The sequence below is a fragment of the Natrix helvetica genome (genome assembly GCF_964273705.1).
Source record: "Natrix helvetica genome assembly, chromosome: 1".
NCBI lineage: Eukaryota > Metazoa > Chordata > Lepidosauria > Squamata > Natricidae > Natrix > Natrix helvetica.
The window spans coordinates 344,799,783-344,823,529 of NC_138548.1; the positions used below are offsets into that span (position 1 = coordinate 344,799,783).

General features: G+C 38.8%; 1 protein-coding gene across 3 annotated transcripts; it reads left to right on the top strand.

Annotated features, from left to right (window-relative positions):
* The first annotated feature begins 1 nt into the window (after position 1).
* On the top strand, positions 2-22,154 carry PPP1R10 (protein phosphatase 1 regulatory subunit 10). 3 transcript variants are annotated; one of them, XM_081934056.1, is made up of 20 exons: positions 2-394; positions 809-1,170; positions 10,871-10,985; positions 11,374-11,460; positions 12,036-12,171; positions 12,422-12,473; positions 12,597-12,674; positions 13,127-13,300; positions 13,470-13,575; positions 14,603-14,712; positions 15,226-15,326; positions 15,423-15,570; positions 15,830-15,991; positions 16,952-17,198; positions 18,190-18,265; positions 18,713-18,913; positions 19,336-19,450; positions 19,716-19,829; positions 19,982-20,557; positions 20,947-22,154. In XM_081934056.1, exons 3-20 carry the CDS (start codon positions 10,882-10,884, stop codon positions 21,054-21,056), a joined length of 2,697 nt encoding a protein of 898 aa, XP_081790182.1. In that variant the 5' UTR covers positions 2-394; positions 809-1,170; positions 10,871-10,881; the 3' UTR covers positions 21,057-22,154. The 3 variants fall into 3 exon arrangements, with proteins under 3 accessions (XP_081790182.1, XP_081790184.1, XP_081790183.1); XM_081934058.1 differs by having other exon boundaries at positions 19,982-20,251; XM_081934057.1 differs by lacking the exon at positions 18,713-18,913.
* Positions 22,155-23,747: the final 1,593 nt, after the last annotated feature.

The following is a 23,747-nucleotide window of genomic DNA, read 5'->3' on the forward strand; positions in this document are numbered from 1 at the left end:
CCATCTCGCTTGTCTTTGCTTCCCCGCCTCCACGGCGGAGCAATCCCGTGGCCGTGCGCGTGCACGCAACGCTTTACGACGACAAGCCTGGCGGCCGCTCGCGCATGCGCGTTCCTGATTTCCTAACTGCGTCACGAGCTTATCCCAGGTTATTTTTTAATTTTTCGCAGACCGTTGAACTGCTTTTCAAAATTGAATTCGAACCGTGTGCGTCGATATCAATTTTATCCCGTATTTGGGCAAACGGGAGACTCAGTTGGGCGGGGCAGGCGGCCAAGGCTTTGTTCTTTGGACGCCGCGCACGACGGTGGGAGGAGGCGTTGAGCGGAGGGAGTGCCGCCGTATAAAAGCCTCCGCGCGCGCTCCCATCGGCCATTCTGGGGTCTGTTTAAAGGTGAGTACTGTGTTTCTGCCAAGGTTATTATGGGAGCGGCTTGGGAGGGGGACAAAAAGGGCATTACGGTCTGATAATTTTATTTCCTAATCCCCCCCTCCCTCCCCTCATTCTAGGGTTATTGACATTTGAAAATCCTATATCTTTTCTTGAAACTTGAACCTTCAAAGAAAGCCCTAAGCTCAGTTTTCCCTAACAACAACAGCAAAATAATAATGATAATCCCAAACCACTCAAAAATTTAACGTCAAAACGTTAAATTAACATCCGACAAATTATTCCCTCTCCTCTGGTTCTTTTAACCCGATAGAAACATAGATTTACGAAAGGGCAATTTTGTAGCCAAATGCTATATTTTATCTGCTTTTTAAAAGTTACATTTTTTGAAATTAATTGTAATTATTCATTTTCTAGGTTTCCTTTGAGCTTGAGACACCGTTGAACATCGTGAAACAAAGAAAAATTGCCCCACAGTTGAGCCTCTGAGACGACACAAAAAAGCCATCTACATTTCTGATCGTCTGTATTGGGAAGCTGTTAAAATTCTTTATGATCTGAAGGAGAACAACTGCCACTAAAAACATAAAGCCAAAATTAATATTTAGCAACAACTTTCCCTGATGTTTTTTTTTTATCAAGCAGCTTTTTATTGCAAAAAGTTGCTTATTTTTTTTAAAATGAGCAAAACCAAATTCATTTTTTTTCTTTAAAAAACACAGCTTAATCCAAAAAAAGCTAAACCTTGAGGTGCTGTCGACGAGAAAATTAATTGGATAGTAAGTGTCGCATTTTCAACCAACTGACCAAAAAAATTCATCCGTGTGGAAGTGAGCTAATGGCACGAAGAAAAGACAAAAAAAAATTGGGAAAAAAGTGGGTTTGTTTGAGGTGTTAACCCTTAAGACGCAGGCATTTTGCCACCAAAAATGTATATATAAGGAGAACGATGGTCTCTTTAGAAAATCCATCCTCTCCAGGACTGTCAAGGGTTAATGAGCTCCCACATAACAGATGGTGGTGACTGAACTATAAAGTGCTGCTTCTTTGTGTGGGAGACAAGAAGTGCTTGAATTAAATAAGCAATCTGTACATAAAGATTGCAGGGCAAGAGTTGGGACAAAGAAAGCAATAACGTAGCCAGATCGAGTCATTTTTTTAGGATGGGTTTTGTGTCAGCACCTATATTTCTAAGGATGTCTGTTAAGGGGTTTGTGTTTTTTAAAAACGAAGGTTTTCCAATGTGTATGTAGGCTTGTAATATGAAAAAGCAATCTAGGAATAAAGATTGCAAAATGAGTTTGGAAAATCATTTTAAACTTGATATTTTTTAAAGGACTGTAATAGAAAAATAGAAACCAATTGAATTCAAATGAGATCTTAATTTGCTTTTTAAATGTTTTCATCTATTTTTTTCCTCACTCCCCTCACTGCAGTACAGCAGTGTTTACTTTTAATCTTTCTGTCCCTGACGAGCAGCATTACAATTTTCCTTTACAGGATGTTTCCATTTTTATTTCGTCTACCTCATCTACTGAAAAAACAGGAGGGGCAGGAGGTACTGACCTTACAATGGTGAATAATGAGGTTCTTTTGAGTCTCCGGCACTCACCAAACAAAGGATCCCCTTTTTTGAACTGTGTTAAATAGGTTCTAGTTGGTAGAACTGATATAAAATGGTAGCATTTGTGCATGTGATGGGGTTGTATTGCTATCTAGTTTCCTCTCAATAGATTCTGGAGGCTCTTGCTTTTATTTCCTTAATCGCCTATGCTTCTAAAATGGCGGCGCCTTCTCTCTCCTATACAAGAACCCACGAGGCTTTCAAGAGCTGATGTAAGCAGCTTGTAGCTAGCTCCTCCCCTTCACTTATGTTTGGAGCCCTGAGCAAGCAGTCGGGGGAGGGCAGAACTGGCTAACCATTTTGTCACTTTTCCAAAATGATTTAACAAACTTCCGCTACTGCTTCATCTTTGGGAAATCTCTAGGTACAGCTTGCTAAAAGTGCAAAGTATTATCATGAATCCACTGAGTTATTTTTTTTTAAGGTTTCAACATCACATGAGAACTTTGGGTTTTTGTGATACCTGCCTGTTTGTGATATTTGTTTTGGGACAGATTTATTAAGTGGCTATGTTTGTGATAGACCGACAACCTTTTTTGTGTCTTCTTTTCCCCCTTCCTCTTTTTCATTTGAGGTCTCCGAAATGGGATATGGGTCAGGGAAGCATGTTTTCTAGTTTTGTCAGATTTAACTTAAGAAAGATGAAATGCTACCACTGGATCCCAAATATTTAGTGTCATTGACACTTGCTGAAATTACAAAAAAAATGGAGGGGTATTGTATTTTCATTTTCTTTGGCCATATGTACACAAAGGAAATGGAGGGGGGGTAAATCTTGTATTAATTTGCCACATTCCACCGTTCCTGTACAATGTACTAGGAAAGAAGTGCTCATTAGGAAAAAATGGGAATCCAGCTACTTGTATTACCTCACCAAAGGGAGGGGAACAGCCACAATTCCACCTGGTAAGCAAAATCTTTATGGTATTAATTACATTTCACAACCTTCATTTCTGTTCCAGACCACTTTGGTTTTTATTCATTTATTTTTGCTGCTGTTCTCTTCCATGTCAACACCATGAAATGACTCCTGATGCATGCAGGCTGTAATGGGTTTTAAATGTTTTCCAATCTATTGAGGCTGCTCAAATTACTCCCTCCCAGCTTGGTTAATTCCGTAAACGTTTCTTACATGCGTCTGTATGAACATCAGATAGAATTTAAGAAACGCTGCCTTTGTGATTTTTCCTCATACAAGTAATGATTATTTAGTACTGTGGGGAAACATTTCACAAAGCTGAAATTATTGCCTCCGGTGGTAGCATTTCATATGTAAACATCCCTCTTCCCCCTTTTTAAATCAGTGGCAGTTCTGACTATAAAATGCTATAATTGGTGCACCTCATGGCATCTCAAGATGCTCTGCAATACAAAGTCAATTTAATTGGGGGGAATAGGTACGCTGCTGCATAAGGAAGGCTTGAGTGTAAACCTGGCAGAAAATAATAGTTCCCTCTCAAGTGTTTTTAATAAAAATCATGCGTATTCAAAAGCACTTGATTATGAAGTTCTTGTCTCAGACTAGAACAGCCTACAACAGAATAAGGAACAATGTAAATTAGCAAAATAGGGCAAAGGTTAATACTGTCATAGTTTTGGGAGCTAACAGATAAGTATTATTTGCATTGTGAAATGGGCTATTCTGAAGTTAAGATTCATTTTTATACAATTACTGGTTTGAATAACAGCACAGCAGCTTGCCAGGAAATTAATTAAAAGATACATAGGAAAATACAAAGCTTTCCCCCAAATCCATTATTTAGAGGATTCCCATATATGGATAAGAAACAATGCTTTTAGATTCTTGGTTTGTTTAGGATTCTTAAATGTTAATTCTGGAAGGTCAAGCTGTAGTTTCAACAGAATTGTGCTGCCACAGATTTCAGCCTTAACTACTATTGTGCCTTAGCTGCTGTATCAGATACTGAGCTATATTATTATGTCAGTTAGATGAGGCAATGACATGTCATAACACTGAACAACCTGGGTGAAATTCCTTCTGTGATGTAAAAACACATGTGGAAAGCCAACCCTGTTTGCTCTTTTTATATAAGACAAAGTTGGTCTTTTTTTTTAACATCTGAAGGAAATCAGGACTGAACTAGAAGTTGAGCATAAAATTGATAATAGTTCAACATGGCAATATATTCCCCTACTTACTGAGCACTAAGTAAATGGAGAGGTATCTCTTAGGAGAAAATACTCATATGGACAAAGAATATAACCTTCACTCCTGAACATACTTACTGGAAATTTCTCAGGCTAATTTCCATGTAAGTATAATTTGGATGGAAACTCAACCCTAAATGAATCCACTTAAGAGGGCTTCAAATGTATGTCCAATTTAATGGGGAATTCTTGGTGTTCAGCAGCATAAGAGTATTGCCATTTTTCTCCCTAAACTGATCCTTAAAAGGATATGTTTCTAAGTATACCTGAAGATGTATTTTAAATGTTACTGATTCAAAGACTACTGTAATAAGTGGCTCATTTAGCCTCTTAACGCAGAATGTCCTTAGACTGTTTTGATACAAGTTCAGTTTTATGGTTGAAAATGAAAGCTGATCAATCCAGAAATTCTGACTTCAAATGGAATTGATTTATTTGCTTATGTCTATAGCAAATATCTCTACAACTGATGGATTGACATGGCATTCTTGGAGTAGGGGCTTTTAGCACGGTACAGTAATGAACTGAGTACTTGTAATAGCTAGTAAATCAACAGGAATTGTAACTAGTAATTCCCTTGGGAACACATTTTAAAGCACTTTGCTAACAAATTAATAGAATTGTAGGATATATAAAAGTGTCTCTTGGATTAAAATCTTCATATTAGTCTGTGGGTACAAAATGAATGATTCTCTGGAGTCAAATCCTGGATAATTAATTTTCAGGTCAATTGGAGTACTTTGGAGAGAGAAATGCAACATAGATAATGTTTCTAGTACCTATACCTTGCCTCTCAATGCCCTTCATTTTTCTGCTTTTCATTCAGGCTTTGAGAATTTAAATGTTAACTTATTTTTGCTCTAGCAAATCCAAGCTCTAAGATTCTGGGAAAGCTGTCTAGGATTTTTTTTCATGATAACCGAAAGAGCATAATGGCGAGGACCTGACTGGCTTGCGTCTGAACAACAGTTAACAACCTGCTTTTTGTTACCTTTTTCATGGGAATATCTTGGTGGGATATGCTGGACATTCCCCACATTACAATTCCTATCAAATTACGTTTTTTAGTCAGATAATTTGTTGCATTGTACAATGTACAAAAATTACAGTATCTGCATTGCAAGTTGGATATAAAGTTACTGTGCAGTTGTCAGACAATTTGGAGTGATGGTAACCGCTAAATATTTAGTATTCGCCCATCTTTGTGAAGGTTAATCTTTGGAAAGATGAAAGTACTATTATGCTTTGTTCTATTGAGGTTCCTATGTGATCAAGGTAACTTATTTAAACATAATGAACTGTCTACCATATTACTGGGTATAAAATGTAGACATAATATTAAATACTAAGAAAAAATAAGACATTAATTCTAAATTAATATGTAGCTTCTAAAACTTTGGATTAGAAAAACATTTAAAGTCTATTGTCACTTGAGGGCTATAGATAATTTGTTCAGATGAGTTTCTGTACTGAACTATATCAATTATAACAACTATAAGAAATTTGTAAGTGTGAGACTGAATTTCTTATTTTTAGAGCATTTATCAAATTGAAAATTTCATGAAATAGTAAAGTTTCCTTTAATTTTAAGCATACCAAGTACGAAGCATCTGGAAACCAACAATTTAGGATACAAGTAGAATGTATCTAAAATTTGTTAGATACTTGATTGCTCAGCCATGTGCTTCATAATAAAATTAGTTCCATATACATTATTAAAATGAAATTTAAAAACTGAATGAGGACAAAGATGCATTTACTTTTTCTTATGTACATTTAGGATTAGAGGCTGCTGTGTAAAGCTTAAACTTACATGTTCTTGTAGATGTTTTTTCATTCTTGCTAAGCTAATAAAAATAGGATGACAGACACTACTGATAATGCAAAATTTGTAAAGTTTAATGATTAAGAAATAGAATGGGAACTTTAATTTCTCAAGCCCTCTCCCTCCCCCAACAATGAATGACTTGCATATATTTTACTTGAGATTTAGCTAAATGCAGAATTATTAACAAAGCATGGTGTCACAGTCTCCGAAGAGTTCAGATTTGAGCCAAAAAGTTTGGGTTTTTTAATCCAATCACATTTCAGATGTGAGGTAAAATAGCATAGGTATAATTATGAACATTATCAATGAATCCTATGTCAACCCGAGCTGAACCTCATAGAAAGCCCTGTTCCAAATGGCAATTATGATGAATAAATAAAAGTCTAATTTAGCTGGTACTATAAATTACATTAGAAAACTACTTACTCTAGTGTGTGTGTTTGTGTGTGTATAATTGCTTTTTTACTTAACCTCCTTCCAAGTTTTGATTATTTTCAAAACAGCTGGTAATTCTTGAATTTTAATTTTGTTCAATTGTAGTTTTGCTCATTGTTTGTATATTTGAAAGCAGATTTAGTGAGAGGTACTTCCAAGTGAATATATACCGTTACTAACTGGCTTTAGTTATAAAAAAACATGTTTTCAGAATGTTTCTGAAAAACAACTGTTGATAAATCTGGAATGAAACTTGTGTTCAGATATGATAACTATACTTTAAATAAATTAAGTTAATGGAATCAGTTGAAGCAAAAGTTATTTGCTGCTAATATACTAATCAACCTAATTTGATTAGTATGTCTTAAAACAATACCTTTTTCATAGCTTTATAGTTTTAGAACCTGATTCAAATTTGAGGTTTTAATAGTTTTATAATTCAAATAATTAACTGCCATAAAACTGACAGTTTAGTCTTGCAGTTTTTAAAATATACATGTAAACATAAAAATGGCAGCTGGATTGCCACTTCAGTTCTTCAAATTAAAATCTAATCAACTCTTGAAGTAGGGACCAAGATTAAAACAACATTTTGTCGAAAGAATGAGCAGTTTTGCTGAAATGTTGTACCTAAACGACACTCATCCTTTTAGTTCAAATGCTCTTGTATTGGAACTCATTTTACTTTTTTTTATGTATACTTGCCAAAGAAATTATGTAATAATAGTTTTTGTCTTTTTGTTAAATTGCCTTTAATTCCTACCGAAATCTTGATAACGGAAGTTTAAGATTGGTTCTTCAAACATTTTTTAAGTGATTTCCCCCCCCTCCCCAATCTTAACTTTTGATCAGGCAGAAATCTTTTGTGTGAAGTTTACATATTACTTGAGTTTAAAAGTTTTACTTTTGTTTATACACGGGGGAGGGGGGGAATGAACTCAGAATTTTAGAAGCTTTTGCTTGGGGATGAACATTGTGAAACAAATTGGTTTTGAATTAGTTGATATATTGTGGGCCACTTGCCTTAAAACTTTTTAAAAAGAGGGGAAACTAAAAAGCTTATATTCTTGAATATCCTTTGAATATTTTGAATATATCCTTTGCTACGTGTCCCAATACTATCTGAAAGTTTATTTGCCTTATATTTATTAATCTTTTCAGGTGCTGCTGGATTCTTTGTTTCTTAAAAGTGAAGCTTTATCCTGTAAACCTTGATTAAATTCAAGATGATGGCCACACTAATTTCTTAAGTATTTACTTCTTTAAAAAAAATTTACATTATAAAGTTCTCAAATTATGTAGGAGTTCCTTACTTTCATAAAGATACAACTTTTGTAGTAACATAATCATAATCTGTTAATCTGCTAAGGAAGGTTAAATTTAGAACAATCTGGAATCTCACATGATCTGTAATGCGCCCATCACTCGGAATGACTTCAGTTATAGAGCTGCAGAGCTGCAATCGTTAATGCCAGTTCAAATGGAGCACAAATATGAAAGCCCGCCTTGTTCTATCTCAAAAAATAAAATTACAGCATCATTATGTAATAATGTTTTTGAAGTGTGGTTTGCAACTAACAAAACTTCAGTTAGCAATCAGAACTTCAGTCTTTAATCAGGCAATGGCAATCAAGGGCAGAATGAATGAAAAGAATGCTTTCCCCTGGTTACTGGACTAGGTGTCAAAGTACTATTGGCAAAACCACTGCACATGTGGGGGTGTAGAAACTGAAATGGCATAAATGATGAGTAACATTTTTATTTCTAATTCTCTCCCGGGGTTGTAGTGCTGAAAAAGTGCCAGAATGACAGCTCTGGAGACTGAGGTCCTCTTCACCAAAGCAGGCTGAGCCCAAGTTTCATCAGTGCAAGTTTTCCTCAACAATGTATTGCTGCCTTGCATATGGAAGGCCATGTTGTGGGGTGAAAGGGGGAGTTCAGTCTCCAAAGCCCACCTCATTTGGTCTTTCCATTACTGGGTGGATTCATGATACAGACCTTCAATAGCAATTCTTCAGACCTGGACTGAAGCCACACAAGGACTCTACAAGTCACAGGCTGGTAACAACTTTACAGTCCCATTTCCACTATCATCTATACCTGGATAGTATTTTCCTCCATGTGAAAATACAACTGGATATTGATTTCCTCCGGCCATCGACTTTTTAGAATTACTCTATCCAAAGCATAGGAGTACACTTGGACCTGGGCCCTCCTGCTTTAGGGGAAAATAATTTCTACACAAATACCTAACGTACATGGCTTTGGAAAAGTAGGATATCTGCTTAGTCCAATTTCCTATATTAAAAGAACTGAAGATGCTTTCTGTGGGGAAAAAAAGAAGACTCCTCCATTGACTATTGGTCATTGCTTCTACCACAGAGATGCAGTTACTTAATGCTGTGGAAAGTTTTTTTAAAAAAAAATATTTGGCATATTAATGGGGAAGGCCAAAACTTAGCAATACTTAATTTTGCAAACGTGTGCTGCAAGATGACATAAGTTATTTCATTAAGGTACATTTATTGTGCTTCATTTTGAATTCAAAACGGAATATTCCTGGACAAATTCATTTCTTTTAAGACGGACAGTTTTTTACTGCATCAAACCTACAAGAATTTAATCAGATGCACCTGATTATGCTGTCTACATACTTCTAAATGCAATTGCAGTTTGCAATTGCAAGCCCAGTAATACAATTGCAAGCCCGTTACCGATATGTTCATATCTAATCCAGTAGAACGAAGATGGTTAAAACTACAGGCTACTATAATTTCAACAAGTACACCTTTAGTGCAAAGGGGTGATGAACAATGCTCCATTTACCATGAAATTTATAAACTTATATCACAGTATAGGCCTTATTTACAGAGCTTAATGAGCTGACCAAAATGCCAGTATGTTTTCACACCTTAAAAAGTTTTTAGATGAGCCACATTTGGAATTAAGAAATAGCTGCTTTGACGTATAGTTGAAATTGAGAGCCAATGCTTTTGAGTAGTTGCCAGCCATATGTGGCCCAAATGTTACTGGAGCAGATAAATCTAAATTTATATAATTTTACAAATTTAAAATTATGTTCCTTGAACATACCTATATAAAGCTCTGACAACAAAAGATCAAGAAGTACATTCAACACAAATTTATTACACATCTTTTGATACGACCATCCGATGGTTTTTCTTTCAAACAATGCTCTTTAATCAAAGAATTGGGGCAGATTTCTGAACTACATAATATAGTCTCAGCCATATTCAACAACTTGAGCATAAACAAACCCTGTGATTAAGATGAGCACTTGGCTGTAATTTGCAGATCAGCTAATTGATTCCCGCTTATGCACTAAGACCTGAGGGCAAATGGAAAATGTGTACCGAATATTGGGGTGCTTGAAATACTTTTCATTTGAACTACTACCAAATTACTTTTGGCACTCACTTGGCAAGTACTATGTGAATCCAGAATCAAATGAGTTATAGAGGCCACCAGTATAGGGTAATAGAAATGTAACAAACAGAACTTTATTACTATGCTTGATCAATTAGATGTCAGGCAAATGAGACCCCATAAACACCCTAGGGAGTTTCACTGGGATATAGTTCATCATTGGTAACATTGGGTAGTATCTTTTGTGTTTTTGGCTGGTATTTGTATGCAATAGTCTGCTACAAGACAAATAGTGTGGGGGTGGGTATTCTGATCTTAAGAAAGAAGAATATAGTCTTCGATACTTTAGCAGGGAATAAATTGAGTTCAGTGAGACTTTGTGAATACATTTGCACTGAGAAATCCATATTTGATACCTTGGGATGGCTTTTTAAAGCTGAAGACACAAATGGCAATTCTGGGGATAGGAGAAACACTATCCTAGTTGGAAGGCAGATGGGCAGTGCTCTGGAATTTGGACTGAATAGGTGGCTGTGGACTTTAGATAAATGGACTTACTCAATTTTAGTTGAATCAACAAAATTAATGCTTGCGTATTTTACATATTTTAGAAATGGACTAGTTTTAAGGCCAAATGAACATGAATTTTCATGAAGGAGTTGGGCTCTTTGTTTTTCCTTTACTCAGCACTTATTCAATATTTACCAAACTATTCATAGATGTTAAAGTGAAATATTATTGGATCCCCAAAACTTCAAGAATCCCCATTGAAGGACTCACTGATTAGGAGATACATGATAATTCTTTGCACTTAGTAAGAGAGTGACTTTTTACCATGTGTTTTTGCATTTTGTTTGCTATACTACAATGACAAATCTTGCCAACTTTTGGAAAGTTTTATTTTTTAAAACATTTTAAAAGTTTTGTTGATTTTTTTTATCCTCCCGAAGAAGAATTTAATAGTATAGTCTTTATTGTCATTGTACAAAATAAATTCAACGAAATTGGCTAATATCCTCTCTCCTATTTTTGACAGAATTTGCAAACATGGGTAGACCCATAGATCCAAAAGAGCTCCTCAAGGGACTGGATTGCTTCCTTGGCAAAGATGGAGAAGTCAAAACTAATGAAGGCATCACTAAAATTTTTAAGTAAGTGTCTGAAGAATCCATTAATGGCCTATAACTGCAAATTATTGGCATACTGAAATACTGTACTACTTTTAATACTTTTGTTGAGACCAAATTTTATTTTTCTTTGTACTGATATGAATTGAACAAGGCCACTTAGGTGGGAAAATATAAAAGGAAATTGATAGACCTAATTTTTTAAAAAGTTTGTCAGCATTTTGCAGTTTCTTACAGTTACATTAACACATGATGTTCAAGAATGGAGTAATTGAGTGGTTTTATTTCCTTTTCCCCCAACTATTTCTCTCAATCTTAACTGGCTTTTACATACTTTGCAGACTAATCCGTCATTCATTTTATCTGCAACCAAATTGAAAGTTTCCATTCCTGGCTTTTTTTTCAATTTCAGTTTAATGAAAGACGCGCAAAAGATGGTCAGTCGTTGCATCTACTTGAACATTCTGTTGCAGACCCGAACACAAGATATACTCTCAAAGTAAGTTCTGCTGAATGCTTGTGGGGAATGAAGTTAGGTCTGCTAGCTTCAAAAGCAAGATGTTCAGTGTATTAAAAGCAAGTGGGTTTTTTAATTAACAAATTCTGATAACAGTACCATTAAGTTATGTTATTTTATTTTAATTTGATCCCATGGACTTTATTATGGATTTTGGGCATTGTTCTCACTGCTGTTCATCTTGATTTGCTTTCAGTCAGATTCCGATACACTGGTAATTTATTAACGGAATGGAATGAAAGAGTATGAATGTGAGTGTAAATGGGGGCAGTGATGATAGCGAGAGCAGAAGACATAATACTTGTTCTAATTCTGTATTCCTGGAAATTCTAATAATACACTTATCTATTATGAAACAAATAAAATGTAAAGTATGCTATTTAAGCATGTGAGTTTGTATATACTACACATATTCTTTGCAACCATTACAGTAATGTGATTTTTGCTTGACTTAAAAGTGTGTCTCCAGCTACTCGTAATTATTCTGCAACCTACGTTTAAGCAAGGTTTAATATCATTTTACCTATGAACCATGTCTTTGTCTCCTCGTTCTACAGATTCATCAGAGTTGGTGGCTATAAGCTCCTTAACACGTGGCTAACAAGCTCGAAAGCTTCCAGTAACGTACCCCTTCTCCAGCAGATTCTACTCACACTCCAACACTTACCTCTGACCGTGGATCATCTAAAACAGGTTAGTTAGCTGCACAATGGTGGAAATTATCCTTTTAATTTGACCTTTCCAAGATCAAAGCAAAAAATGTTTTGTCCCAAATTGGAGAGAAGGAAGAAGACTGGGGTTTAACTTTTCTTCAGGTTCATATATTTCAGTACTCAAAACAATACTCCCAGTTTTAGGGGTGATAATCTGTGATGATACACCCTGTAGATTGTAACAGTCATTTAACAGACTGTTCCTTTTCCTTTTTTTTTTTTTTTTTCAGAACAATACTGCCAAATTGGTGAAGCAGCTCAGCAAAACAAGTGAAGATGAAGGTAATTGTCACTTGACCATATATAGATCTCTGATATTGGACACCATTCTGGATTTGTAGGGTCATACTTGAGAAAACATTTTTTTTAATTAATTGAGTGCTTTATACATTCTTTCCTTATTAGAACTTCGTCGACTGGCTTCCATACTGGTGAGCGACTGGATGGGTGTGATCCGCTCTCAGAGTAGCTCCCAGCCTACAGGTTAGTAACTTTGTATTTCCACAGAAGCACAGAATATGAAAGGTCTTTTATAGTGAAATCAGATTCTCACTATAATAATCTGGGACCACGGTGTTGCTTAAAGTCTATCATCTACTTTGTATTCCAGGTGTAATGGAATAAATGGATAACCTTGGGGATGAGGGAAAGAGATGCTATTTAGGAAACAATCCACACGAGAGAGAGAGAGAATATTTTAAACATTCCCAGTTAACTCATAAACTGCCTCCCCAGTCTATTGCTTAAATTTTTGATCTTGGCGAAAAGGCCAAGAAATATATATTGTCAGACATTCTAATGTTAGACTTTTAAAGTATCTTTGTAAGGCAAAAATGCGATTGGATGTTGTGTGGTAAAAGGGGTGCTTTCAGAAAAACTAAAAAGCACCAATCCTTTAGCCCTTCTAAGCCGCTGGTTTTGTTTGTCCTTTGCAGAACGAGAAAAGAAAAAACGAAAGGAAGAAAACAGAAGCAAAGCACCTTCCATTCAGGAGAAACCTCAGGAAACCAAATCAGAAGTGAAGCCTGAGGAGGCTCCTGAAAAGAAGAAAGAAAAACCAAAATCTCTCCGCACCACAGCACCTAGCCATGCCAAATTTCGTTCCACAGGTAAATGCAGTTAGAGTTTTTAATGGCTGTACAATAAGGTTAGACTTACCTTAATGGTAGCCTAGCTAGAATTTCATTAGTTTTGTACAAACAACTCAATGCATGCTTATAGAACGTTCCTGGGATTTTTAAATTATTCTGCAACTTAACTGTTGCTGCTTGCTTGTAGGTTTGGAAATGGAGACGCCATCACTAATTCCTGTGAAAAAGAACATAAATACTGCAGTAGCCCCCGATAAATACAGTTTCAAGCCAATACCATTGAAAAGACAGATGTAAGTAATACGATCTTAAAGGGGAAAGAAAATCACTTTGTCCCTTAATTTATCATATGTGGGACTGAATCTGGTAATATCATTTGTTCAAAGGATGTAAGCCTGCACCTTTCTAGTTTGTAACCCAAACTTGATGGTTACCTTAGTGGGGAGAATTTCTTGCTTCTTGTGCATAACAAAAGAAATGTAGTATTTGGAGACTTAGAAGTTCAAGAAAGTTTGTTCACTGATAAAGGAGAATATTTGTAGCTCAGGGTTGAAATTCAGAGTCCTTGGTGTTCTCTGAGCGTGGTGGTTTTCTTGCAAACATTTCATTACTGAAACTAGTGTGCATCCTCGTCAGGGCAATGAAACGTTTATAAGAAAACAACCAAGTTCAGTGAACACCAAGGACCTCTAAGAGTTTATTCAGTTTGCATTTTTATAAATACTTTATATTCTCCAATTAATCTATGAACTGGAATGCTTTGGTATTCAAACAATTAAAGAACTTAATTTTAAAGTCATAACTGGATGCAAACATTAAAGTATTTATAGGAAGTGCTCTGAGAAATCTAATCCGGGCTTTAAAAAGAAAACAGATTGCAGGGAGAACACCAGTTAGGTTACTTTCTTCCTTTATCATTTGTGCTAGATTTGATAACAAATAAACAAGCTCTTCCCAAACCTTCCCATGACATCCTCTTAAAATTCCAAATATTCCATCATCCCCCCACACAAATGGAGAATATTTGGTCTGCCTTGGCTGCACCCAAAGAGACCTGTGGTGCTTTAGATAGGCTTAGAATAGATTAAAGAAGTAGAGGACAGGCACAGGAAAAAAGCAACATATTCACAAAATGGCATACAATGAAGCAACTGCTTTTTTTTCTACCTTGGGGTTTGTTTTTGTATTTTTGTTAAAGAGAGTAGATCAAACCATTTACCTGGAAGGGGGAATCTGTTTGACATGAAAGACATTATTCAACTTTGTGAACTATTCAGCGTCTTTTCTTTTGAGTGACTTGAGGACTGTTTTTCTCCATAGCATATCAAACCCATTGGGAGATAACCCACCTGTTGAGAAGAAATACAAACCCCTCAACACCACGCCCAATGCTACCAAGGAAATTAAAGTGAAGATCATCCCCGCACAGCGTAAGGCATTCTCCTTTTTCATAGCCATGGAGTTGAGGAGCAACCTGGGCTAGGGTAAAAAGCAGTGAAAACAGAAGACCAGTGCTTTGATCTTGCTCGTTAGTTGATTGCTGAGTTTCCCCAACTAAAATCTTTTCATGTTGAATAGGAATGTGCAAATATTCAATGCACAAAGTGTTCCATGCTTCTTAGCCGGGTTTTGAACAATTTTATGCTCAGATTGTGCACCTTGGATATGTTTGATGGATAGGCAAAACAGGGCCGTTTTATTTCAATATAGAGAAAGAAAATAGTTACTTTACACAGAAGTGATTTTGGGTGATGGTTGGGAGCAAAAGTGAGTAAAAGCTGAGAATGTTGGTGGCACTGACTGAGAAGGGACAATGGAAAGCCACACCGGGACGTCAGTAGAGTAGTAGTGGCTCGGGAGAGAAGGAAAAGGAAGGCTGTTCATATCATTAGGAAATTTTTAGTGCAGGATGATTCTTAAGCCCTTCTCAATTTACTCTCCAGCTATGGAAGGATTAGGCTTCTTGGATGCCCTAAATTCTGCCCCTGTCCCAGAAATCAAGATTAAAAAGAAGAAGAAAGTCCTGTCTCCAACTGCAGCTAAGGTAGGAAAACATGCAGAGCCAGCAATCCTCCTTTTTACAGAGATGGCTTTAAATTTAGAAATCAACTAAATTCGTTTTGTTTCTCACGGTTCACAGCCAAGTCCTTTTGAAGGGAAGCCAGCTCCAGAAGCCGCTGCCGTCAAGCCATCTTCACCAGAGCTGAACCCAGCTTCGGAACCAATGGATGTGGATCGACCTGGTACCCCCGTGCCAGCTGTAGAGGTGCCTGAACCTATGGAGACAAGTAAGTGAAGGGAGAATAATGCCTTCCACGTTACAAAATGGGCTGAATCTATAGTGTGATGTTTTCCACCATACTTGCCTAGGCTAGCAGCCTTTTCCTAGGTAATTGACCAGCCAGTCACTGGTGTTCATTTATGCAAGTGGTATCTGGAACACCATGGCAGCCTAAGGTGCTTTGAGTGATGGTGGTTTTTCCTCTCTTTTGTTATTCCAAGTACTTGACGCATTTGGCATGCTTTAAAGTATTGTTGCTTTTTCAGATTCCTCAGAGCATGGAGGTTTATTGGATTCAAAGCCGACTGAGAGTCCAGCTGATTCAACCCAGTTGACAAAGAAGGGCAAAAAGAAGAAAACAGTGAGCTGGCCTGAGGAGAATAAACTGCGGGAGTATTTCTACTTTGAATTGGACGAGACAGAAAGAGGTGGGTGGTTTTTTTCCCCCTTTTCCAAAAAAGAAAATTGCAAAGATCCTAGGAAGTCTCACAGAACAGAGTTGTGCCTGTCATCTGTCTAGAGCAGGGACTTTCAACTTTTATTTGCTCATGACCCCCATTTTACCTTTCTGATCCCCCTCATGGTTAGCTGTAAAGATATTTGTTGTAAACTAGTAATTGTTTAATATTTATGCTTCCGAAGCTAATGTAGAGATTGTGATGTGAGGGCTATGATAAATTGGTCAAAGGCTGACAAATATTTAAGTTTGGGTGTTCCCCTGAGAGATGCACACGTTTCCTATGTTCAGAACAAAAAGTTAATGGCAAAGATCTTTAAAATATTGTAATTGAAGTGGGTGGAATAGGATAAGGAATTGAAATCTCCCACTTTGGGTACATTCAGACAATTAAACCATATTTTGGATGGTTTCCTAAAATGGCTGCCATAATGGATGTTGCTTCTCACAAAATGTCAATTTTACAGAAAGGCACATATATCCCAGTGATTCACTTTTTAAGATTTTTCAGCTTTAAAAGTTTACTTATATACTTAACAAAGATACACATTTCTGTGTTTGTACGTAGATATGCTTATTCACTACTTCTTTATTTAAAAAAAATTACGTGTTTTGTGGCCATAGAAAGTTAGGTAATCTTAGATATTTATTACGTTCCAGGGAACTTTATTAAGTCTTACAGAGGCATGGAGCCTGTTAAATGGTTGTGCTGTGCATGAGTTGAACTTATTTTCCCCTGTCTTTTTGTTATTGTATTTTTTAATAATGGCTTTTAACTGTTTTAATGAGTTTTAATGGTTGAAGTTTTTAATTGTTGTGTTTTCATTCTGTACATCTCCCAGAATCACATGCAAATAAGATAGGCGGCTGGATTAAATGAACAAACAAACAAATAAAATGCTGAATATAATTTCTTTTCAATCTCCTACAGTCAATGTAAATAAGATCAAGGACTTTGGTGAGGCTGCCAAGCGAGAAATAATGTTGGATCGCCATGCCTTTGAGACAGCCCGTCGACTTAGCCATGATGCGATGGAAGAGAAGGTCCCCTGGGTCTACCCAAAGCCTATTGATTTGCCTGCCCCACTGGTTCAGCCAGGAAGTGGGAGTCAGGAGAAATTCACTCAAGCTGAGCGCGAGAAAGGCATTTTACAGGAGATCTTTCTCTCAAAAGAGAGGTGAGTAAACTACTGGGCATATTTGAAATATATCTGTATGGGGGGGGGGATGCATACTCAAGATTCTAAGCTATTCCTTAATTGGAAAATACGTACGCACAATTGACTTACTAATAAATTAAATATAAAAAGGTCAATTCACAAACATACTCGGGAAGAGAGCAATGATGACTTATTGCTGAGAAATAAAAAGAATGTTGAAAGATATGATACAGCTAGTCCAACCCCCATTGGCGTTGTGAGAAAAACAATAATATAGTCTTTGGCTCTTGGATGAAGGCTTGCTGACCTGTGCTTTGTGGTCACGGATATTTGTAAGGCCCGAAGAGCCCAAGATGGATATAATATTATTCTGTCTGTTGAAATTGTAATCTGCAGTATATGTTTCAATGTGTGGATCCCCTTTCCCCACCCACACCACCTTTGACAGGATGTGGTGATCTGGGATGTGGGAAATGGGGAACTAAATGCTAACGATACTTGCTGAAGTAACAATGTTGAGATACTGTGGTAGAAGGGAAGGGAAACTGCCCCAGTTATCATGGCAACGTGGCAAAATCCCGAAAGTCATGTGCTTGGGGGGGTGAGCTATATAAAGTAATGTTAGATAGTGATTTGGAGCCAACTGGTCTCAAGCCATCCCTTTTGACTGTCCGATAGATCCTCAATGCCATGCGATTATGAGATAAGTGTTTGTAATGCTCTAAATCCCAATAAGCCTCTGGATCCTAAAGTTGAGCTGCTTTGTGGTGGGTTGTCTGTTCAATTTCTATTAAACGCAGTTTTGTTGCTAATAATTTGGATTTTTCTCCTGACCGTGTTTTCTGTGGGAGGAGGAAGAAGAAAGTTTTTAATTCATACATTGTCCAGAGATTTTAACCACTTTTTAACATTCCAGGCTCAGTTATCTCAGCCAATATAAATTGACCTTTTCCCCCCTCGTCATCTTTTATTTAACATTAAGCTGATGTTTTTGTCTTTTTTCCTTCAGTGTTCCTGACAGCCCTCATGAACCAGACCCAGAGTCCTATGAGCCAGTGCCACCCAAGCTGATTCCTTTAGATGAGGTAAATATAATTGGTCTCTTTTTTATTCCACCCTCTATTTTAAACAGACAAAACTATGTGGGCTATAATAGAGTGGGAATGAGAGGTCAGAGCTTGCCTTTAAATGTTAAAATAGGACAACTATTCTTTTAGCTCAGGGTACTTAACAGATAAGGCTCCCAAGTTCCATTATATTTAGCTTTCTACAAGGGTACTGGAAGTCCTATGTGCTGTAACCTATCTCCCTCTCTTAACGTTTCTGCTTCCTTTTGAGCGTAACAGAAACAGAGTGGAGATGGGGAACATTTCTTAACACAGCTGCTCTGCCCTAGGGTCCTCCAGCCCCTCCAGCCTTTTGTATGCCCCCAAGTTCTTGTTGCCAGTCTCACCCACCTCGGGTTTGAGCACTCAGCTCCCCAGCAGCCAATCCCTCCTGACTCCTTGTGTCTCCTCTGTCACCTCTCTCAGGAATGCTCCATGGATGAGGCCACCTACGATGAAAGACTCAACCCATCCACCGCCTCGCAGTCTCCGGACGGAGCTGGGGGCTCCAAGCTCCCCCCGGTCCTGGCCAACCTCATGGGCAGCATGGGGGCAGGCAAGAATCCGCAGGGCCCCAACCCCAGCTCTTCTTCCATCAACATGCAGGAGATTCTCACCTCCATCATGGTAACTAGAAGCGTCGTAGGATAGTTGTTGTTTAAATAGTGGAAACGATGCCTGATTGAGAAAGTGTGAAACGTGGCCTTTGATTCATACGTGCCATCTGCCTTGAAGATAGCACAGAACCCTAAACTATGCCCAAACACCTCCAAAAAACGTAGGTTCCAGAAAATAAGACCAGGATAGTTAACAATAACAATGAGAGTTTCCAAGTTATCAGTAAGTGAAACCTATAAATGGGATTCTTTCTTGAAACCCATTTTCTGCTCCAAGTGAGACCCTTGTGCAAAGGGTTCAAGATTGAATCACTATTCACTTGGGGCATAACATTTTAAAGCAGGTTCAGAGCAGTAATGGGAAGATAGGGCAGGAGGGGTAAGATACAACACATGTTCTAATTTCTTCCATTTCTCTTTTATTTTGTGCAGGGCGGCTCCAACAATCACAAAACAGAAGAGTTGATGAAGCAGCCAGATTATTCAGACAAGATTAAGCACTTGCTTGGCAATTTGCAGGGCCAGCCTGGACCAAGTCCTTCAGGAGGTAAAAAGAATAGCCGAGATCAATGGGCTGTTTCTCCTTAGCTTTTAACTCGCCTTCAGCTGAATTCATTTCATTTCCCATAAGCCCATCTGATGGGTCAGACTTTGTATTCCCCTTTATAGATTTGAAAATGGGAGATACAAGTCTACTTAGTGCTCTTAAAAGAAAAAAAAGATACCTTAACCCTGTCTGAATATTAGTCCAGCTAGTGGATTTTTTTTTAATGATACTGGTTTAATGAAGAGCTTCCTTTTTTTTGTTACAGTTCCACATGGGCTGCTTGGACCAGGACCAGGACCTGGCCCAGTCGCTAACGGATTCCCACCAGGGCCCAAAAATATGCAACACTTCCCTCCTGGAGGGCCAGGGCCTATGCCTGGTAAGCAGAGATCTGTTATTAAGGGAAGGGAACAGTTCGAGGTGGGGTGGCAAGAGAAGAGGGCAGGGTCTATAGAAGGCTGCAAAGATGGCGACTGGAGGTCTTAACAGGTCTGAAGCTAACTTACCTCGCACCTCTTCTGCTTTCCTTAGGACCACATGGAGGCCCAGGCGGTCCTAATATGCCTCCAGGCCCTGGTGTGCCCAATGGACCGCGGATGATGGGCCCACCTCCTCCCCAGTGTAATGATGGATACTGGGATCCTCCCGATGGTGGCATGCGTGGTGGGCCCCACGGAGGCATGAGAGGTGGCAGTCCTGGCCCAGGACCCGGCCCTGGCCCTTTCCATCGTGGCCGTGGCAGCAGAGGTGGAGAGCCTCCTTTCCGAGGGCGAGGCGGACGGAGTGGTGGTCCCCCCAATGGTAGGGGGGGCCCTCCCAACAACAGCATGGGCGGTGGCCATGGAGGGGGACACGGCAGCGGTGGCCATGGAGGGGGACACGGCGGTGGTGGCCACGGAGGTCACGGAGGAGGGGGCCACCCAGGGGACCACGGCAGGGGACATCCAGGCGGTCATCCAGGGGACCACAGCCGGGGACATCCAGGTGGTCATCCAGGGGACCACGGCCGGGGATATCCAGGGGACCACGGCAGGGGACATCCAGGGGACCATGGCAGAGGTCACCCAGGGGACCACGGCTGGGGGCACGGAGGCGGCCATGGTGGAGGTAAATATTAATTCCTGCGCCCACGGGTGATGGGGATTTCTAAGAGGGATTGGTGCTGGCATTCTGAGTTGCATGGGGAAGCAGGCAGCCGATAAAAGTTTTAAGAGTGGCATTTTATTACAGTGATGTAGGGGTGGGAGGGTTCTTCTAAAAAGCAAATACTTCAGAGTGCAGGAATGTCGAGCTGGGTTTTAAAATAAACCTATTTTATTTTAAAGCCAGGCGATTAGCCGTTTTCAAATTGTGATTTTGTGCCGTGCATGTTGGGCTCTTGAGCTGGAGTTGCGCTAAGATGAGAGCGCAGTAGGCTTGCTTGGGGGAAGTGATACCGCGTGGAGTTCCTGCTTCTGCGGCTGACCCACTCCTGTTTGTTCCCTTCTGCCCTCCAGATAGGTCAAAGCGTCCTGTATGTCGCCACTTCACCATGAAAGGCAGCTGCAGATACGAGAACAACTGTGCCTTTTACCACCCGGGAGTGAATGGGCCCCCCTTGCCCTAGCATATCAGGAGCCTGCGTCCCTCTCGCCTATCCTGACTGTGGCATCTGGCGCACATTCCCATTGACCTTGAACTCTGCCTCGGGTTCCCCTTTCTGGCTGACTTGACGCTGCACCTGCTTTTTATGGCTTCTGTGAGGCCCCTTTAAATGCTTGGAGCAAGGGAACGTGACGACTTCCTCCTTCGGCATCTGCTGCTACTGACGAACTGACACACCCTCAAAATGGAGACTGTTGGGAGGCATCTTCCCCCTCCCCATCTGGGGAGTGGAAGCAACCAATGACTTTGAAAGCACAAAGAGACTTGAAAGAGGGCGGTTGTGTGTTTTTTTGTGTTTTGTTTTTGTTTTAAAAGCAATTTATATAAATATTCCTGTGGAACCAGCAAAAAAGGAAGAGGGGAATTATACGTGCTCGCAGCTTTGATTTAACTGGGCAGTGTTCTTCAATTTCCCAGGAACCAGACCGATACTGATGAACTTGCTTTGGTCTGGAGGAAGAGCTGGCATCATCATCGGCAGGAAAACTGTCCTTTTTAGGTGTGTGTGTGTGTGTGTGTGTGTTGAGGCAGGGGACAGGGTGCAGCAACTGCTCGTGCATCGTTCTGGGAGATCCAAGGGCCGAAATCCATTTGATCCTGCCTCAAAGGGCCCAATGGGAGAACGGGGAATTCCAGCCACCGCCACTTGCACAATTAATACCCTCTCGAACCAGGATGCCCCATCCGCCCCTTTGTAACATACCCCCTTGCAGTGCCCTATGTTGAACTGCACAGATGTGGTTTCCCTTGGTGCTAAGTCTGCCATTGGGGGAAACCTACAAACTGTTTTCTGTGAAAACTCAATCCGGAGACTTAATGGTTTAAAGGGGTAACTTTTGTTTTCCTGATTTTACATGGTTGGTTGTGGTTTGTTTTTTTTTTATTTAAAAAAAAACGGTCTCATAAGATGTGGACTCTCACAACATCTTTCATCTCCCCTCATCCTGAAGTGGGTGCAGCAATCTCTCTCCTGAGGGGGAACAAAATGTCTCGCTCTAAGTTTTGTATATTTTGTACATTAGTAATAAACATGGTGAAAAAGAAATATCTAATTTAACAATTGTTAGTGTGGACGTGTTCATTGTTGAGCTTGGGAATTGCATTCTGTTGGCAAAAAGCGAACATAATTTCCCAGGACTTTAAAATGTACATTAACCAGCCAGCTAGGTAGAGCTTGAAGATGCTAGCACTATCAAACATTTTTTTAGATAAATAATATTCTTCGGATGGGAGGAGGGAAGGGAATCCACATACTCAGCTCTGAGCTCTTTTCAATTATCCTGAGTATAAAGCAAATACTTACTGTATTTGCTTGGATGGGCTCATTGGTCAAGCCAGCACTTGATCCCATTTCCCTGGGTTAAAAACCGCACCAATAAACTTTTGCTCCTTAGGGGTTGCAGCATTTCTTTGGAAGAATTTTGGCAAAACACATTCTTTCAGAAAGCATTCCTAGGAAACACCAAGGTTCCAATGTGTCTGTATCTTTTACAAAATGTTGGGAAATGGTTTGAAAATTATCCTGAAGAGGAATACAGCCTAAATATCGATTTCCTCAGTTAGAAATGTAGACCTAGAAAAAAAAGAATAATAAATTGTACTGCCAAATCTAAATGACGACAGCCCACAGTGGTGTTTAAGTATAATCTTTATTGTCATTGTACTTAAATACAACGAAATTGGTTAGGGTTAGTTAGTTGGTGGTTGATAATGAGTTTCTTTGGAAGGTAGTATGTACACACACGGTAAGGACAGTCAAATGGGACCAGTAAGATGAGTATAATCTTTTGTAAAAGATTATAAGATTTCCAAAGATTTATAAAAGACTTTTATTTTGGGTACCAAGACAACTTTAAAGGAAAAAAAGCAAGTGTTGTTTACAGCATGCAACAAGGTCATCTTTTCTCATGTGTCATCCATCCTTCCCAAGTACCACACTAAAGTAGTATGTGAAAAATAATTTTGTTATGTAAAATTGAAGCCTTGCCTTTTCTGCTTGTGTTTTTTTTTCTGTTGAACTAATCTGTTCTTTAAAATAATTTGAAGCAAGTTGTGCATTCTCCCTCCACATTCCGGACATTACTGAACTAGTAAGGCCAGTTGCTCCCTTTGGTAACCATTGTTTCTAAGGTAGCTAAGCTTTTTTCTAGCTTTTTCATGCTACGATGTTTCCGATTATCTCAAGTTTAAGTACTATTCCCCTCAGAAGTCTTGCCTTTTATTGAGCTGCCTCCTTGGAGAGGACCCACTAGGCATAATTTGGTGCGGAGATAACAAGTTAGTCATGTTGATCTTCCATAACATTGCCTTTTTTCACAGGAAAAGTGCTGAGGGCCAAAATATAAAACCCCAAGAAAAAGCAAAATACAGTACAGAACTTAGACTTAGGATAAAACTAGATGTTTTAAGAGTGAGATGGATGGCATATTAAGTTAATAATAAATATATTTCTAAAGAGTTTGTTGAAAACAGTACCATGTGTCCAGCTCTTAAGGTCAGCTACTCCTCGCACAAGAATTTCCTACAAATTCTTTGAACAACTTGATACTCTAAGGTGACTTAGAAGGCTTAGAAGACAGATGAGAATTTTGACAGTTGAAGTTCCTTAACCACACAACAATATAGTGCAATGGCCCTAGCGCTTTCACAACTT

Bases quoted from the DNA above. Each gene is read 5' to 3' on its own strand.
- PPP1R10 (XM_081934056.1), top strand. From the start codon at position 10,882: ATGGGTAGACCCATAGATCCAAAAGAGCTCCTCAAGGGACTGGATTGC. The intron at 10,986-11,373 runs GTAAGTGTCTGA...TTTCAATTTCAG, and splicing joins GGCATCACTAAAATTTTTAA to TTTAATGAAAGACGCGCAAA. The intron at 12,675-13,126 runs GTTAGTAACTTT...TGTCCTTTGCAG, and splicing joins GAGTAGCTCCCAGCCTACAG to AACGAGAAAAGAAAAAACGA.